This window comes from Muscardinus avellanarius (genome assembly GCF_963383645.1).
Source record: "Muscardinus avellanarius genome assembly, chromosome: 5".
Taxonomy (NCBI): Eukaryota; Metazoa; Chordata; class Mammalia; order Rodentia; family Gliridae; genus Muscardinus; species Muscardinus avellanarius.
In genome coordinates, this window is record NC_137790.1 from 94,438,011 (window position 1) to 94,457,583 (window position 19,573).

A 19,573-nucleotide genomic window follows, 5' to 3' on the forward strand; every position below is an offset into this window, starting at 1 on the left:
GAAGGGGTCTTTGGAAAGATATCTTTAACATTACAGAAAAAAAAAAAAACTGTATGTTGATGATACTAATCATATAATGGACTGGGTATTAGATGATACTAAGGAAAGGAATAGTTAATTTTGTTGGTATGCTTTAACACTGTAAAGGACTGTTTATATATTTTTATTAGTGCACTATAGTCTCACAACATAATGTAGAACATGTTGACAATTGCATATATTCACCCAGTACTTGGTGATCTCCCCCCACTTCCTTCACTCCCGAAACTGAGTGTCCAGGTTAACAATGTTATATTCACATATACACACATAGTTGCATGTAGCATTTCCATTAATAAACCTCAGCCTTCTTCCTCCCCTACCCTTGCTCCCTGGCTTGGCTGAGGTTTCCCCTCCATTATCTGGAGTCCCTCTGGTATCCCTAATACTCCCTAGCTCAAGCATATTACAGAAAACATATGTCCCTTCTCTTTCTGTGCTTGGCTGATCTCACTTAGCATACTGTTCTCCGCGTCTTTTCATCTTTTTACGAATGGCATAATGTTGCTCTTCTTTATTGATGAGTAGAATTCTATTGTGTGTATTTCCCATAATTTTGTGATCCATTCATCTGTTGATGGACACCTAGGTTGGTTCCATATTTTGGCTATTGCAAATTGTGCTGCTATGAACATGGGTATGCATATGTTACAGTGTGGAGATTCCTTAGAAAACTGGGAATGAACACACCTTACAACCCAGCTATACCACTACTGTAAAGGACTTTTAGCATGATACTAATGACTAATGAAAAAAGAAGACACTATAGCTATAGTTGCACACTAAATATTTGCAGGTGAAGAGGAGAATATTCAGATTTTGTGTTAAATTACTGCAGAAAAGGAAGAGAATAAATGGAAGGAGCAAAGGAAAGAATTTAGAGAGGTTGATGGAGCCAGCCTGGCACAATGGCCAGTCCTGCAGTTACTGAATTACTGAAGTGACTCAGTAGATCCATGGAGACTCATTATACTTTGCTCCGTATTTTTAAGTATATATGCAAATTCCTTAGGAAAAAAAGATCAGGCTCTGCAAAAAACAGCTCTTTAAAGGCCAAAATAAGAACCAAATAACTGAGTTAAAGAAAGCATTTTTCCTCCTTGACGGTGGGTCTGTGACATCACCTGAGTGTCCCTCTGGGCCTAACACACAGATGAGACAGAAAGGCCCTAACTGACCATGAGGCAGACCTGTCCTCAGGAGCCATGCTCTCTCACTTGTGAGATGGCTCTTGCGACACTTGCAGTGGTGGCTAGTTCTGACTCACTTTATAATGGGGAGGCCCGAATATTCTCCAAAATAGCAACTGCCTAGGGAACCTGGAGTATTAATAGGATACTGTACTTACTTTCTCCATCAGCAATTGCAAAACAGATCAGCTAAAATTAGAGGACTGCGGTGTTCAGAATCTCTCCCACATGCTTACCCAGACTTTCTGTTTAACGTAGTACACCAGGCAGACAGCCTGACACTGTTCACTCACATCCCCTGAGCCTAATGCTTCACTTAATAAGCAAGCAGCAAGACTGAGATTGAGGCACTCAGCACATTAGATCATTTGCACAGAAACTTTAAGACCACAGGAATAAAAAAAGAGAGACACATTTCAGCCGTCCCTAAAACACAGGCATGTGAAGCCTGCAGATTTAAACTTTTATCCTTAAACCTTAAAACCTTGGACCACTAGTTCATATCCCAGGTCCAAACCCCAAACCTCCCAAGTTATTCATATTTCAAAAGGTAAGTGGGGCGTGGTGGTGCACGCTTGTAATCCCAGTACTTGAGAGGCTGAGACAGGGGGGTGGCAGGTTCACAGCTAGCCTTAGCTACTTAGTGAGGCCTTCTGCAACTTAGTGAAACCCTGTTTCAAAATAAATAATAAAAACAGGACTAGGATGTAACTCATGGTAGAATGCCTTTGGATTCAACCCTCAGTACCTAAAAAAGTTTTTCAAAAAATAAATTAGAAAAATCACATTTGCTCAAACTAGAAAAATAGAGTTTAATTAAAATAAAGTACTTATGTTGAGAGCTCAGAGTAGCACACTGGTCACCTCATGTTGATAAGAAGCTGAGACCAGCAATTATGTGTCTAAGCTACACTCACAGTCCTTTCCTATTTTTTTTTTTTTTTAATTTTGAAGCAAGGTCTCACTAAGTTATTGTGTGCTGTCCTCAAACCTGTGAGCCTCCGGTCTCAGCCTTCCAGGTACTGGTATTACAGGCCCGCCACACCCAGCTGAGCTATCACAATTTTTTAAATCACACAGACAGGTACCGCTCACTCTGAAATGAGATGGAGCTATTCTGACTGCTCACTAAATGTATGGCACCATTTGTCAAAGCACAAGAAACCCACACTTTGGCTGGTAAACAACCCTCCTCCTAGGCATCAAAGTGGCACGTCCTGAGACACCTACCTTGTGCTCGTCCTTCATCACCTGCTCAATGAGCTCAGATTTCACCGGAGGCTTCGAATACTGGCCTGAGAGAAGGCCGTGTCCTAACTTAGTCCTGCCCAGGAAGGAGACACAAAACAAAGAGAATATTGTTGTCTACCCAAAGACATATTAACGTTATCTGTGAATTGCAATAAATACAGCTGCTTTGAGATGTAGTGTTTTATTTTACCTGAATTACTCTCAAATGACTTATTTATTTGATTCTCCTTGATCCTGGTTATGTTTTCAGTTTTTCCTTAGTACTTAATAAATAGCTCTACGAATTTCATTCTTCTTATAAAGGTAACATATGATTTTTTTTTCTTTTTTTGCAGTACTAGGGATTGAACCCAGGGCCATTGTACCTCTAAGCTATACTCCCAGGCCTATTTTTTTATTCTTTATTTTGAAACAGGGTCTCACTAAGTTGCAGAGGGCCTCTCTAAGTAGCTGAGGCTGATCGCAAACCTGTGATTCCCCTGTCTCAGCTTCCCAAGTACTGGGATTAAAGCATGCACCACCACATCCAGCTCACATGGGTCATTTTATTTATTTATTTATTTATTTATTTATTTATTTAGTGGTACTGGGGGTGGAACATAGAGGCTCTTATACCTCCGGGCTATACTCCCAGACCTATTTTATATTTTATTTGGAAACAGGGTCTCACTAAGTAGCTGAGAGCCTTATTACGTAGCTGAGGCTGGGTTCGAACTTGTGTGATCCTCCTGTCTCAGCCTCCCAAGTGCTGGGATCACATGATCATTTTAGAACACTTAAAAAGTATAGGAAATAAAGAAGAAAAAAGAATCATCTTTAACTTTGCAACCCAGCAATAACCACTATGAACACGCCCCTGGGTATTTATTGTAAAATAACATAATCTGGAACTTACATCTGAGTGTTGAAGTCTTGTGTCGGATCTAAAGGTGAGTAGTCAAATATTCTCGGAAGGTTTCCTACATACCTAAGAAATGAGAGGCAACAGTCACAACTTAGGAACTGAAAGAAGAACGCAACAAACACTAGTCATCATCTCACGAAGACCTTCATGACTTTCTATCAAAACCTCAAAACCAAACTGTCTGCCTGAGGAAAAGTTTTTCTGAGATCTCTCCATAGCCAAACTCATGAAGCTCTCATTGAAGCATTTCTATCAGTGGGTCTCAGCCTCAAGTGCAATTAGAGTCACCTAAAGAGTTGCTTATTTGCTTCTTTGTCTTGATTTTGTGGTGCTGGGGACTGAACCCAGAGATGGTCTACCACTGAGCTATATCACCAGCCCTATTTTACCTTGAAACAAGTTCTCACTAAGTCGCTGCGGCTGGCCTTGAATTGAGATCCTCCTATCTCAGCCTCCCAAGCACCGGGATTACAGATATGCACTACTGCACCCAGATCCAAGAGTTTATTTAAAAATTACCAAAGCCAGAGCTGTCCCCAGGGATTCTGATTTCCTCATTTGAGAGAGAGACTTGGGACTCAGAATGTCACCAATGTTAAGAACCACTGGCTATGCCATCACAGTCACGTCAAAAACAGTGTGGTTAGTAGCAAGTCATTTCTTAGACCAAACTTTAGTCTATCTCTTCTGCATCTTCTGCCTGGCCAGGCCCAACCTAGAGCATATCCTCTTTGTCTGGTAGAATCTGTAGGATCCTGCCAAGTCAGTTTAGAGGAAACCTCCACCCTTAGTATCTAACCACCTTAGCCACCTTTGACAATAATACCATCAAGACAGTTGATCCAGGAGCCCTTATCCCTCATGTTTCCTCTTCGTGATGCTCCATCCACTGGCCTTCACCCTGCTCCTTGGTTATAAATCCCTACCTACTCGTCCCCACTGGAGCTAGAGTTGAGTCCAGTCTCTCTAACTCACTGCAAGACTTCATGGCAGTGGGCCAGGACTCCTTCTGAATAAACTCTGCCTTACCATCTTGGTAAGTATTTGGATAATATTTTCTTTAACAGTAGGAATTGTTCCAATCATCTCAAAATGACTAATACTAGTACTGGAAGGCACAGGTACAATTTCCTGAGGGCTTCCTATATTAACTACTTAGTTTCATCACAGCACTATGAGGAAAGAATTATTATTACCATTATCCCATTTAGGAGATGAGAAATCAGAATAAAAATCCATTAGGCAGCTTCTAAAGTTGCTTTTGGAGGTCAGCCTGACCTCAAAGCTGGGCTCTGCAACACTGTCGACTGTGCCTGCCTGCCTGTGCCCTCTCCCTTGAGCGGTCCACACCTTCCCCTCCTTCTGACTAGCTCATGCTGACAGAGTGATGCTAACCTCAACACTGATCTAGAACCTTAGTGCATAATCACTGCTTTTACTTCCTCAGTTCATCTCCTATTTCATACTTTGTGCTGCTCTTTCCCCCTTCAGGCTCTGAATGAAAGTTCTAGAAATCCAGAAACAGATTCCTTTCTCTGGCCTTTCATGCATCCTACTCTGCCCGCTTCTCTGACATCATCTGCCACCACTCTTCCCCTGCCCAAGATGCCCTGGCCATATGACCCTTCTGCTCCCCTAGGGCATGCCAGGATCACTCCTGTTTCAAGACCACACCATCTTCAGTCTCTCCTGAGACACGCTCTCCACAGATGTTTGCTTGGTAGCTCCTGCTTATCTGTTGAAAGTCACCTAACCCTGGATGACTTCCTTCCTAGTTTCTTATATGCATCACTATTTTCAATTATACAATTTATCTACTTTATGATGTCTAAAGATTACATAATAGAATGCAATCTATGAAGGTAGAGACATTCATCTAAATCACTGTATCTAGCACATTAGAATAGCATCTGACATGAAAAAAGTATTCAACGCCTATTTGCTGAATAAATACATTTGCATCATGTAATCACATAACCAACTTCCAATAACCAAACAAAAAAGTTATTGCTGTGGTTTGAATATGGTCTCCCCCACCAAAAACCATGTCTCAAAGGCTGGGTTCCCGACTCACGGTGCTATGGAGGACAGTGGAACCATTAAGAGGTGGGGCCTGCTGAGAAGGAGTAAGGACACTGAGGCAGCATGCCCTCAAAGGAGATTGTGGAGTCTCCCCCCACTTCCTATAGATAGATATAGAAAGATATAGATATGAGGTAAATGAGCCTCCTCTGCTATATGCTCCCACCATGATACACTGTGCTGCCATAAGACCAAAGCAACGATGCCAATTGGTCAAGGCTGAATTCACCAAAACTCTGACCAAAGTAAATCTTTCTTCTTTTTGAAGTTGATTATCTCAGGTATTTTATCACATTCACACAAAAAACCCTTATTAACAGGCATTACCATAATGAACCTCTAGCAGAGAGCTGTGACACACTAGAAGTTAGCATTTACCTCTAATTGAATCTCTCAACTATTAGAAATAACTAGACACCTCCTGTCCACAAACTCAGACTTGACTTCCCAGATTATATATCTACATCAAAGTTAACAGACCATGCTTCTCTGGGCCAGTCCATTCAAATGACTTTTAAATGTTACTAGGGCAACAATTTCATCTAGAAATTCTCAAAGGACGGAGAGCCAAAGAACAGACATACCAAACTTTTGAACTGAACTATTTAGAGGAAAAGGTCATACTGATAAATTCTTTATAATGCACAGGACCAACTCATTGGCTTGTATATGATAAATTTTCATCACATCTCAAAACCTGACAAGACAAAACACCATGAATATGAGCAACAGTGAAAAGGTTTGTGCTTAAGGCAAGACTGGTAGAGAAAAGTGGAATCACAGAAGGTGAATCTTTGATGGCTGAAAAGTCCATTTTACCATCAGCTTTTACTCCTTTAATTGATGAGGAATATCCTCCATTTCCACAAAATTCAATTAACATGCTGCTTTCTTTAATTCAAAATTAGCTGGAAGTAATGCTATTAGAAAAAATTAGCTATAAGTAATGCTAGCTAAGTTTTAAAATGTTTTTACACTTTTAGTTTATAATCCAATGGTCCTCAAAGAAAAAGATATAGTTTATCTATATGCTAATTTGGTTGACTTGCTCAGTTTGCACATGAATTTATCCAGATTTGCTCCTCGGTGAGAATTATTTTAAAATGTAGACTGGGTACGAGTGGCAGAGAGCGTATCAAGGAATCAGGCTGACATTTCTGAATTATGCCGTGGTGTTCATAAGTCAACTAATCTTTCTGTGAGTCACTCTTTCCATTTACAAAATGAAGAGCTGCTCTGGACTCAAGTCCACTGAACTGGGCTGCCAGGGAAGGACTGTGAAGAGTAAGCATTCCAGTCTAGGGATATTTAGGCAAAGAATGAAAAGAATGAGGAGGAGTGTGAGTGTGAGTTATAAGCTATTTGTGTTCAAAATAGGACATGATATAAATAAAAATTCTTAAAGCAAGACTCTGGAGAGATTCAAATCTTAAATTCAAAATATAGCCCGGGGGTACATTTTTCATAAAAGAAAAATTCAGGAAGCTAATTCTTTGTTAAAAATTAGTGTGTGGGATTTCTTTAATTGCAGATTGTAAAGCACTAAAAATGTTGTTGGACTCTGTAAGAAAAAAATGTAAGTTTATTCTATTGTAGCTTTAAAGAAATAACAATTATACAACACCTACCAGAGGGACATTCCTTCAACTTTTTTTGTTTTGTTTTTGGCAGTACTGGGGATAGAACCCAGGGGTAGTTTACCTTTGAGCTACATCCTCAGCCCTTCAGCCCTATTTGTTTATTCTTTATTTTGAAACAGGGTCTCACTGAGTTGCAAAGGGCCTCACTAAGTAGCTGAGGCTGTCCACAAACCACAATCCTCCTGTCTCAGCCTCCCAAATGCTAGGATTACAACCATGAGCCACTACACCCGGTTCCTTCAACATTTTCAAAAAGATTTTGGAACATGAATCATGTAAGATGGCGTTTCATTATTCCTCAATCAAATGATAATAAAATAAATGAGCCATGGGTAATAATTTACACAAATAATATGACACACAATGCTCACCTTTGAAAAGGTTTTCCCATAGCAGAGCTTCCAATGTGCTATTCTTCTGTCCAAAATCCTCTATGCCATTCCTCCCACACATCTGTCAGAGGGGTGTCTCCTCTTTAAAGGATCCTTTCTCCTTTTTTTTTTTTTTTAACTGTACTGAGGATGAGACCCAGGGGCAATCTGCCTCCAAAAGACACCCTAGCTCTATTTTTTATTCTTTATTTTGAAACAGGGTCTCACTGAGTTGCAGAGGGCCTCACTAAGTAGCTGAGGCTGGCCACGAACCCAGATCTTCCTGTCTCAGCCTTCCAATTGCTGAATTACAAGCGTGAGCCACCACACCTGGCTTTTTAAAGGTTCCTTTCTGACAACCTACTTCCCTTTTCCTTTTCCTTTATCACGTTTATACTTTCTGTTGTAGAGTGGTGATGGGTGACGGTGATGGTGGTACTATGAATTGAATCCAGGGGTATTCTACATCTGAGCTACACTCCAAGCCCAATTTTATTTATTTACTTATTTATTTATTTTTGGAACCAGAATCTCACTAATTTATGGAGGTTCTCAATAAGTTGCTGAAGCTGGCCTCCAGCCAGTGATCCTCCTGTCTCAGTCTCCCAAGTACTGAAGTTACAGGTGTGTGCACCACACCAGCTCCCATGCAGTAGTTCTTATAATTGTTTATTTGATGTCTGTTTCCTTGTGCCTTTTCTGGGGGCTGATAACATGTCTTTTTGTTTCCTAGTGACCCACATACATGCCCAGCACACTTCTGAACAGAACAGAATTCACTCTATTTGTTGAATGAAACAATGGAAATTGGATGGAGAAAACTGACCACACATATTTAAAACCAGAAAATGACAAAAGAGGTTAAATTTTCAAGTACTGAGAGAGGAAAGAAAAGATTGTTTGATATCATTTTGATTAACCATGATTAAGTCCATTGAGAACTCACCTCCAGGTGGGTAAAACATTGCCATGCTATTTTTAGGACGCTGAATGCCTGTCAATCTATGTGGCTCACAAGTGACCTCTTCCACATTTGAGCCATAGAGGAAACTGTCCACTCTGGGACACACAAGAGATACTTTTCTAAACTTAGGCAGTGGCAGACCACAGGTGCACCAGCTGTGGCTCCTGGCTATATGGCTTCCTGTCCCACACACAACCCAGGAAGAAGGCAGTAGACAGCGACTGGGCCACCAGTTATGGAAGAGAAAGGCAGCCCAGTACATGCAGGCAGGGAGCACCCAAAATCAGTGCCTCCCAAATTGTTGGTAAAGGGCCAGCCTTTTCCAACTTGGACAGATGATATCTTTAAAAATACCATCAAAACAAATTATCAGAAAAGTGAAATGCCACCTGTAAGACACGGCAAGGTCAAATAACTATAGAAATGTCTAAGTTTCCACACTTATTGCAGACACAGATCCAGCAATCCACAGGACAGCAGAAGTCTAAACCATGTTGAGTAGCAAAAAATGAAAATCTAAATCCCTTAAGAAACTCTCCTTCCCCAGAAGGGAGACATTAGACAATCAAGTCACTGACTATCTCCCAGCACAGCTATAGGAGGGATTTGGCAGCTTTGCTGAGAAGGCTTGGCACATGGCATAACTGTTTAAAAGCAAAAGCCAGCCGGGTGTAGTGGCGCACGCTTGTAATCCCAGCATTTGGGAGGCTGAGACCGGAGGATCATGGTTCATGGACAGCCTCAGCTACTTAGTGAGGCCCTCCAGAACTTAGTGAGACCCTGTTTCAAAATAAAGAATAAAAAAAGGGCAAGAGGTGTAGCTCAGAGGTCAAATGCCTCTGGGTTCCATCCCCAGACCCACAAAAAAATAAAATAAATTTAAAAAAGCAAAAGCCATAATTAATATAACAAACCCTCGTAGGATGATTTTTAGTTTCCAAAGTTCCCCTTATCTCACCTGATCCCATAAACCTTGGTTTGTGTTCTCACCCAGACTCAGGAGGAGGATCCACGCCATGGAGGCAGTGGTGAAGTGTAGTACTGAGGATGGGCGCACCAACAGGACAGGACCTGGAGGGCTGCAACACACGGCCTGCCAACTGCAGCTGGATGCACTTACGCTCTCTGGAATTCCGGGATGCTGAAGATGGCCTGCATGACCGAACTGAGATAGCAGCTATTGCCCAGGTTCTTCAGACCCGTGTACCCGGGACCATACATGGGCTTCAGCTTCGTCCCCGACTCCTGGATCACTTCCCACTCACTGACCCTTGGCTTGATGTCATTGTCCCGAAGCCCGTTCTCTGTCTGGGGCAAAGTCATTGACGAAAAACAACATTTAAGGGAGATATTCATTCAAAGAGTTATGTCTCATGAATTATTTCTAACATCAATGGATATTTTTGCCATTCCCCCAATTACATGGAAAAATAAACAACATAGTTAGGAGACAGGACGAGATGGGGATATCTGTACAATGATGTGAATATGTAGTTAATGCTATAGAACTGTAAACTTAAAAATGACTAAAATATTCCCACAATAAATGCTGCTTATATGTATGTATTTGTCACTCTAAACCTATGTTTAATTACAATGCACCAATTTAAAAATAAATATAATAGGTTTTATGTTATGTGTATGTTGCCATTATAAAAATGAAAAAGATTTTTAAAAGAGAAAAAGTGAGAAGGAAAGAGATAGGTCGATGAAAGATGAGAATTAAGAAGCAAGAAGACTCAGGGAAGGTGCAGTGCAGCACAGCAAAGAGTTAAGAGCAGGGAAAGGAGGGGTGTACAATAAACCAGGGGCTAGGAGCACCTTGAAAGAGGGAGGTTAGCAAAGAGCAGAGAAAAACAAGTTAAGAGGCAGGTATGCATGAGAACAAAGAGAAGAGGACACAGAGAGAGAGATGGCCTGGGAGAAAGGGCTAGAATAAAACATGCACTTAAATGCTACTTAAATATAGCTCCTGAAAGAGAGAAATAGTATACAGTTTCATCAACTTGAAAATGCAATATTAAATGGAGCAAAGCTTTTCCATCAACAAGAATGTGTGTTTATTGTTTCCATCACCCCAGGAGCTCTGCTTCCCTTCCTGAAATTAATTAAAAGTGATGTTGGTCACAGATAATTTTAAAGATCACCTCCCTATACCCTTTTCCTTTCATGAACCAAGAGTGATTCGTGCAACTTTCCATCAAAGGAGACATTTTTCAAGAAAACTCTAAAAAAAACAAAATGATGCTTTTGATGAGATGCCACTTCTACTAAAATATAAAGAAAAAATCTGAGCTGGTACCCAAAGGAAATGCTAATTAATTAACTTCAAGAAGTAAATGGCAACAAGTAAAACATAACATTTACAAAATAAGCCGGGCGTGGTGGCGCACGCTTGTCATCCCTGCGCTTGGGAGGTGGAGACAGGAGGATCGCACAGGTTCGAAGCCAGCCGCGCTGGTTTAAGAGACCCTGTTTCCAAATAAAAAAATATAAAATAGGTCTGGGAGTGTAGCCCAGAGGTAGAAGGAATTCCAGGAACCCCAGTACCACAAAAAAAATTACAAAATAAAGATCTATATTAGAGGAATCATATACAATAAATAGTTCCCCCTCCCACCCACCTCCTTTTCCCCATAAGGTGAGATTAAAGACAGAAGTAGACCTCACCCCGTGCATGTGAAGCATATCGATTCCAAAATGTGCTAAGTGCTTGGCCAAATGAGGATCCAAAACAGGTTCCTCTTCCTGGAAAGAGTAAACATCTAGAGAGTGGAGAGAAAATAGGAATTGAGATTTGTAATCAAGTCACTGGGTAGACAATATATATTTATTGAGCTCCTAGTGTGCACCAGGCTTGAGGTTTGGCAATGAATAAAACATACAGGAACCTCGTATCACTAGATTAGGAAAAAGAAGAAAAACACTAGGTATATCTTGTAAATGCACACACATAGTCAATTCTTTTGACATTTCAAAAAGTTAAGGAAAAAAGGCTTTCTAAAACAAAATAAAAAAACAGAACAATACCAAAGTTAAAATAATTTAGAATAAGATGAATATAAATGCCTACCATTTAATTTTCTAACTGAAGCCACAGTAGCATAACACCAAGGTCAGCAGAGGGCAGGGTGAAGGAGGAGGGGTGACTGGTATCTGTCATGGAGGGAAAATAGATGGGGACAGAAAACACATGGCCCTGAGATGCAGCTGAATGGCTGATGGGACCAAACCTCTGTTGTGGATCCTCTATCCTCCCACTTCCCCTCACCCCTTCTCTCCTACTTTGCATCTACAGAGACCTAGTGGGACATCTGTGCAGACTGTGCAGTGGTCCCAGAGCACACACCTCACCGTACACATGAGAACGGGGTATGCATCTGTTATTCCTGGGTAACTCTGTAGGCTCCAGACACCCCAGGCTCTGCACCCTGGCACACTGGTGCTGGGAAGCTCTGTGCTGAGGTGGCAGCCTCTGCCCTCAGGACACTAACATCTCACTTGGCAGCATCATGCTGTGGACTGAGCCTGGCTCCTCCTACATGGTGAATGAGTGCCTTTTAAAATGCAGAGTCTAGGTCCCACCACCAAAACCCCAGTTTGAATAAATGTTTTACCAATACTCTCAGAGGCATTGTTTACTGTTTTTGTTTTGTTATTTTTGTGGTGCTGGGAATTGAACCCAGAGGTGTTCTCTTCCAAGATTATATATATATATATATATATATATATATATATATATATATATATATATATATATATTGGAAACAGGGTCTCACTAAGTTGCTGAAGGATCTTGCTAGGTTGCTGAGACTGTAATGCAGTCCTTCTGTCCTGCTTCCCCAGTACTGGGATTACAGGCATGAGCCACCATGCCCAGCTATTTACTGTTTACAAATTTATGGGATCCCTACCTTATCTGTCCTCTCACAGCAATGCAATGAGGGAGAGGGACTGACATTTTCAGGCTCATTTCCACAAAGGAAAGGGGCTCATCAAGGTTACATAATTTTTCCTCAAATCCCACAAGTGTCCTAGAACCCTGGTGTCTGACTCCGGAGCCCATCTTCTTCCCTCTACGTCATTCCTTAAGATCTCTCAGAATACCAGTGATGAAGCACCATTCATAGGAATGGAGACTCAAACTACAATTTCTTCCTTCCTAAATTTGAAAACCAAGAAAAACAGAAATAAAAATACCACTCTTTAGGACAGTAAAAGACTGTCCAAGGAGTTTAGTGCTCCTTGGAACAGCACCATGTGGGGGATGGGGGATGACAGTAACGCACAGATGCTATCAGTGACCTCTGACCTATGAGATGCCTAGAGAATAGCCACCTCCAAAGGAAGTCAGTCTCTCCATTATTAATATATAAAACATTGTACAGCTTTCTTTTCTACTCCTCTTCCCTGAGGGGCCCATTTTAACTTGTAGATGGCAGCCTCATTTATATTTGTATAATTCAGTGTTCTCAAAACCAAAACAGACAAAATCCTCATCCCAATTCAGAAAAGCAAACTAAGAGAAACAAAAAAAATCTTTAAACTTAACTTGAAACAAATGCATCAACAAGGTTTTTATTTTTATTTTTATTTATTTATTTTTTGCAGGTCTGGTGATGGAACCCAGGAGCATTCAAACTCCAAACTACACCCCCTGCCCTAATTTTTTATTCTTTATTTTGAAACAGAGTTTCACTAAGTTGCGGAGGGCCTCACTAAGTAGCTGAAGCTGTCCGGGAATGCAATCCTCTGGTCTCAGCCTCCTGAATGCAGGGATTACAAGCGTGCGCCACCACGCACGGCTCAACAAGGTTTTTAATCTGTGACAAATAACAGAAAAATACTACATGTCATCTGGAAGATGAAACTGGTGCTCTCTAGGCTCCAGTTTTAACTTTGGTTATTAATCACTAATGAAACAGTTTTGAAGACTTAAGACTTTTAAGCCTCTACTAAAGATCTATTAAAAAAATAACAAAATGACTTCCGGGAAGATGGCGACCGAGAAAAGCGGGGCTTAAGAGCCCCGCTAACAACCAATCTCCATTACCACAAAATCAGCGCCTTTCATAGCCAGAAAACACCATCACCAGAGAAACAAAAAAATCACCAGGCTCCAGAGAGAAAGCAGACTGAGAACAGAGCTCAGAGACACAGAGGAGATACACCGGCCTCACGCCCGAGGACGCGGCAGCAGCGCCATACTGCCGGCGGCAGCAGCGAATTCACCAGACGGCTACAGCAAGCCGAGTTGAGCCGCTGCGGAACAGCCAGGCGGGATCTTTCGGCAAAGGGAGCATCTAAAGCTCCCAGTGGCTGAGCTCAGCACACGCTGCAGGGACTCAGAGTGGAACTCAAAACCAGAGAAGAAAAAAATACGCCAGTCTCACGGCCGAGGGCGTGGCAGCGGCGCCATATTGCCACCGGCGGCAGCAGCAGTGAATTCACCGAGTCCAGTACAGCTACATCTGCGAACTCAAGAACAGTGAGTCAAATTGCGGGCCACAGAGGAGAAATCCCAGCACTGTACTCCCTGGGACTTGACCCAGTGGGGGAGTGGCGGTGGCAAAGATATCACACCATAGGAGAACGTGCAACCTGGCACCCCCCATAGTCTAAAGCAGCCTCTATCGACTCCCTGGGTCGGAGACTCTGTGATACAACCCAGTAAAGGAGTAGTGGGGTCAGAGATACTACAGACTCGAGATCCAGAGCACCTTAAGCGAAGTCATAATGACCCAAGGGAAGAACCCAGAGAAGGCACAAACTTCCGAAATCATGGGAAAGAGGAATAACACTGGAGCAATGAATGCCCACAACCCCACAACATCAGAACCCGATAAAACAGAAAATCAGAGATTTCTAGAAGATCAAATCAGGAAAATAACTGTAGAAATAATAGAGGTGTTTCGAAAAGAATTCAGAGAGAGCCAAAGAGACATAAAGGATGCAATTAATGAAGTAAAGGCCTCAATTCAAAGCATGAACAACTGAGTAGAACACATGGAGAACAGAATCTCGCTTCTAGAAGATGATCATTCCAAAAATGAACGCATAGTTTCTAATCTAGAAAAAAAATATCCGACAGCAGGAATCTGACATTGAAGAAATATGGGCCCATTTTAAGAGAGCTAACCTAAGAATAGTTGGAATAGAGGAGGGAAAAGAAAGTGAAACCAAAGGGATCAACAATCTCTTCAAGGAACTAATAGCAGAAAATTTTCCAAACATAGAGCAAGAGGTTGATACACAGGTCCAGGAAACTTATAGAACTCCCTTTAGACAGGATCGGAGAAGAGGATCCCCACGCCACATAATTGTCAAAATGACCAATGTGGAAGCCAAGCAGAGAATCTTAAAGGCAACAAAAACAAAGGGCCAAGTGACATTCAGAGGCAAACCAATTAGAATCACTCCAGACTTCCCAAACCAAGTCATGAGAGCCAGAAGGGCTTGGAGTAACATATTCCAAACTCTGAAAGAAAACAACTTCCAGACAAAAATTTCCTACCCAGCAAAACTTTCTATCAAATTAGATGGAGAAATAAGAAGCTTCCATGACAAACAGAAACTGAAGGAATTTATGTCTTCAAAACCAGCGCTAGAGAAAATACTCAAAGAGATTAACTACAAAGAAGAATTAGGTAACACACACCAGAACCAGAGAAACAAGATTTTCCATCCAACAGACAACTAAGATTGGTTATCTGTGGAGATTCATTATTTATGTTAGTCTTTTACCTATCTCTAAATTGTATTGTTTGCCTTTATTGTTGTTAATTTTTAGGATGTCTAGTTGGAATATTAATATACCTTTGTTTTTGTTGCCTTTCTTCCCGGAAGTCCTATTTTATCCCATTCTATTAGTAACTTTTAACTCTGTTTACATTGTCTTTGGATATACAATATTTTTTTTTATTTTTTAGGGAGTTTGTATACTCTTCTGTTGCCTATGCCATTGAAATCATATCCAAGAAATCACTGCCAATTTCAATGTTGTGAGGTTTTATGACCCAGATTTTCTTCTAAAAGTTTATAGTCTTAAGATTTATATTTAGGTCTTTTATCTATTTTGAGTTAATATTTGTATATGGGATTAGGTAAGGGTCCAATTTTATTCTTTTCCATGTAAGTATTATTTTTCAACAATATTTAGTTAAAAGATTATTATTTCCACCACCAAATGTTCGTGGAAACCTTGTCAAAAATAACTTGACAATATAGGGAAGAATTTAGCTCTAGGCTTTTATTTAACTCCAATGGTTTATATATCTGCCTTTAGAACAGTACTACACTGTTTCAATTATTGTAGCTTTATATGGTTTGAAATCAGAAAATATATATCTTCTAGTTTTGTTCTTTTTCAAGATCGTTTTGGGTATCTAGAGTCCATATTCCATATTAGGATAGATTTTTTTTCTGAAAAATAAATATATAAATATATGATAGTTTCACCTAAAAAAAATAGAAAAAAAATATTCTCTGGTAAGAAAGAAAGCAAAAAGAAATATTGAAATGTTATCTTTAAGTCATCAAAAGCTTGGTATCAGACAAATGAAACTGTTATGTGAAATTATCATTTTTAATTTTGGATAAATTGCTATAGTACTAGATGTCAACCACTAAGCCAAGCATGGGAAGGAAGGATGGGGAGGGAATGGGGAGGGGATCGGGTGGGGGCTGACTGGGCTATGTGTGCATGTATGTCTACAAAAGTTTGTATCCCGCTATGATGTATGAATACAGTGCACCAATAAAAAAAAAAAATTACTAAAATTGCACAACTGGCCCTGGCCTAGGATTTTGAAATAAGTGAAACTCTCAGAGACATACATTTCTATTAGGCTCTGGAAACACTGAGAAAATAAAATTTCCTATCTCTGGTCATTAAATGCCCAAAGATAACATGATACTATATAAAGTCAGATACTACAGTTATTTCTTACCTCATTGAACACAAAGTTTAATGAGTGTAACAGAAGAAATCTAAAAATAAACTATGATCCTTTAACTTGGCAATCATTCGAAATTCATAAATAGCTGGGTGTGGTGGCACACGCTTGTAATCCCGCATTTGGGAGGCTGAGACAGGAGGATCACGGTTTGTGGACAGCCTCAGCTATTTAGTGAAGCTCTTTGCAACTCAGTGAGACCCTATTTCAAAATAAAGAATAAAAAATAGGGCTAGGGGTGTAGCTCAGAGGTAAAATGCCCCTTGGGTTCCATCCCCAGTACTGGAAAAAAAAATGAATTTATAAATGAGCTGGGTGTGGTAGCGCATGCTTGTAATTCCAGCATTTGGGAGGCTGAGACAGGAGGATCTGTTTGCATTCAGCCTCAGCTACTTAGAGAGGCCCTTTGCAACTCACTGAGATCCTGTCTTAAAAAATAAAGAATAGGGATAGGGGTGTAGCTCAGAGATAGAATGTTCCCTAGGCTCCATTCATAGTACTGCAAAGAAAAAAAAGAATTCATAAATGTTATGTAGTCATAAAAAAAATTTAAATAGGCTCAACAGCTGAAAAGGCAGCCTTCTATTATTTTCATTGGGAAACTTGTTTCATTTCCAATTTCAGCTCAGCAAAGTCAGGTCTTAGCTCCAAACTATCATAACAAATAAGCATTACCTGATAAGTATTACCCTCCATGATCTGCCTTGATCTAAAACTTGAAGCCAAGAACCACAGTCACACACAAAGTCCATGGGAGAATCCTCCCAAGAAAAGCTCATGCAGTGTTCCATGAGTAACTACATCCATAATAGAAGTAAGCCAGTCATCGTTTTGTCTCAAGTTAAATGACAACATAACCTCAGAGCGCATTAGGCAGCAACCCATAAAAGAGCAAAGATAAAAGAACATTTTTAGAACAGGAATGCCCCATTCATGTGATGAGCATGGTAGAAAATAATATGTGCAGTAACAGAACCAAAAACTAAGGAAAGGCTGGGTATGGTGGGACATGTCTGTAATCCCAGCAACTCGGCAGTCTGAGTCAGGAGCTACAAGCTGGAAGATAGCTGGGCAACTTAGCAAGACCCTGTATCAAAATAAAAAGGGCTCTACAGAATGGGAAAGGATCTTTACCAGCCACCATTCTGATAGGGGGCTAATATCCAGAGTATACAAAGAGCTCAAAAGACTCTACACTGGCAAAACAAACAACCCAATCAAGAAATGGGCAAATGAACTAAATAGACACTTCACAAAAGAAGAGATACAAAGGGCTAATAGATACATGAAAAGATGTTCTTCATCACTGGCCAGCAGGGAGATGCAAATCAAAACTACACTGAGATTCCATCTAACCCCAGTCAGAGTAGCAAGCATAAAGAAATCAAACAACAACAAATGCTGGCGAGGATGTGGGGAAAGAGGAACTCTTTTACACTGTTGGTGGGAATGCAAACTAGTTCAACCACTATGGAGATCTGTGTGGAGATTCCTAAGAAAGGTGGGAATAGATCCACCATATAATCCAGCTATACCACTCCTGGGTATCTTTCCAAAGGGGTTGAATTCAGAGAAATATAGCAACATATGCATACCTATGTTCATAGCAGCACAATATGTAATAGCCAAAATATGGAACCAACCCAGATCACCATCAACAGATGAATGGATAGCAAAACTGTGGGAAATACACACAATGGAATTCTATTCAGCCATAAAGAACAAAATTATGTCATTTGCAAGGAGATGGAAAACCCTGGAGAACATTATGTTAAGTGAGATCAGCCAAGCACAAAAGAAGAAGATACATATGTTTCCTCTAATATGCCCAAACTAGGAAACACAAAGAATACCAGTGGGTCTCCAGTTATTGAAGGGGAAATACTAGCTAAGTTTGGATGGTAAGATAGGAGAGGAGGATGGTCGGTCTTGATTAATGAGGGTCTACACCTGAACATGTGTAAAATTATGAATAAGTCATGGTTAACCTGGACAGCCATTGGTGGGAGGGGGGAAAGGAAAACGGGGGCGGGGGGCGGGGGGGGGCATCTAATATAGTGTAAATGTATACTATTTACGTTCAATAAAAAAATTGTTTAAATAAAAAAATAAAATAAAATAAAATAAAGATATTTATCTGAAAAAAAAAACAAAGTTTACATGTTAACAGAAAAATACATAATTATGAAATTTAAATTATAAAAAAATGTCACTCCATCATATATGCAATCTTTTTGGTGTTCATTTTCTATTATTACATCATAAAATTAAATAAATATGAATGCTATTAATATAAATGCATTACCATATGAAAGAATGAATCAGTAGATGTTTTTTCTGAATAATTTGCATGTACCTCAATCTATATAATAGATGGTGAAATGTGGAAAGAACTTAGACTTTTTGTGAGGATTAAATGAAAGATAATATAAAAGGTTGTGAGTAGAAGGAATAATATTTTAAAATAAATAAAATAAATATTTTTTTTTACTTAAAATTGTTCTGTAAATGTAGGTCTACATTTACTAATGGTGTGTGTACATGGTGTATGTGTGTGTGTATGTCTTAATTCAACAGATATATCTGTAATGCTTTCTGCTACCGGATATAATGTTAACCTTTTTACAAATATATGTCAGAAAAATTTGATTACAAACTAATGTTTGGGTATAGGCAAAACTAATGTACAGGAACATTTAAACCATAGATAAATCTGTATGATAGTATGAAACCTACTTAATAATTATTTTGTTGAGGCACAAATAACTTTTTCTTTACTTGTTATAGATTTTGAAATCTCATATTTGTAATGGTAAGAATTTCCCCTTAACACTTAACATATCCATGTCATACTTAACATATCCATGTAATTTTGACAGTATGGTACAAAAGTCTCTGGTATTTCTTTGTCTGTCTGGTTTTGCTACTGGACTGGGGCTCTTACTATCATAGCTAAGAAGTGAAAGCTAAATAAAATATTGATCCAATAAAAATAAATAAATAAATAAAAAGGGCTCTGGGTATACCTCAGTGCTAGAGTGCTTGCCTGTCATGCATGAGGTCCTAGATTCCATCCCTAGTACCACCAAAAAGAAAAGAAAGAAAAAAAACTAATGAAGGGAAGACTTAGGAACAGAGATAGAGACTCAGTAAAACTAGAGCTATGAATGGAAAGAC

At 39.9% G+C, this 19,573-nt stretch overlaps 1 protein-coding gene across 1 annotated transcript in view; it reads right to left on the reverse strand.

The window, feature by feature from the left end:
* Nucleotides 1–19,573, reverse strand: part of USP13 (ubiquitin specific peptidase 13) — a gene marked incomplete at both ends in the record, with an annotated part of 120,219 nt that overhangs the window by 46,952 nt on the left and 53,694 nt on the right. Inside the window, 4 exons of the mRNA XM_080696312.1 lie at nt 2,460–2,553; nt 3,376–3,447; nt 9,562–9,749; nt 11,112–11,206. Of these exons, the coding sequence (XP_080552438.1) occupies nt 2,460–2,553; nt 3,376–3,447; nt 9,562–9,749; nt 11,112–11,206 (449 nt within the window). The remainder of the gene's footprint in view (nt 1–2,459; nt 2,554–3,375; nt 3,448–9,561; nt 9,750–11,111; nt 11,207–19,573) is intronic.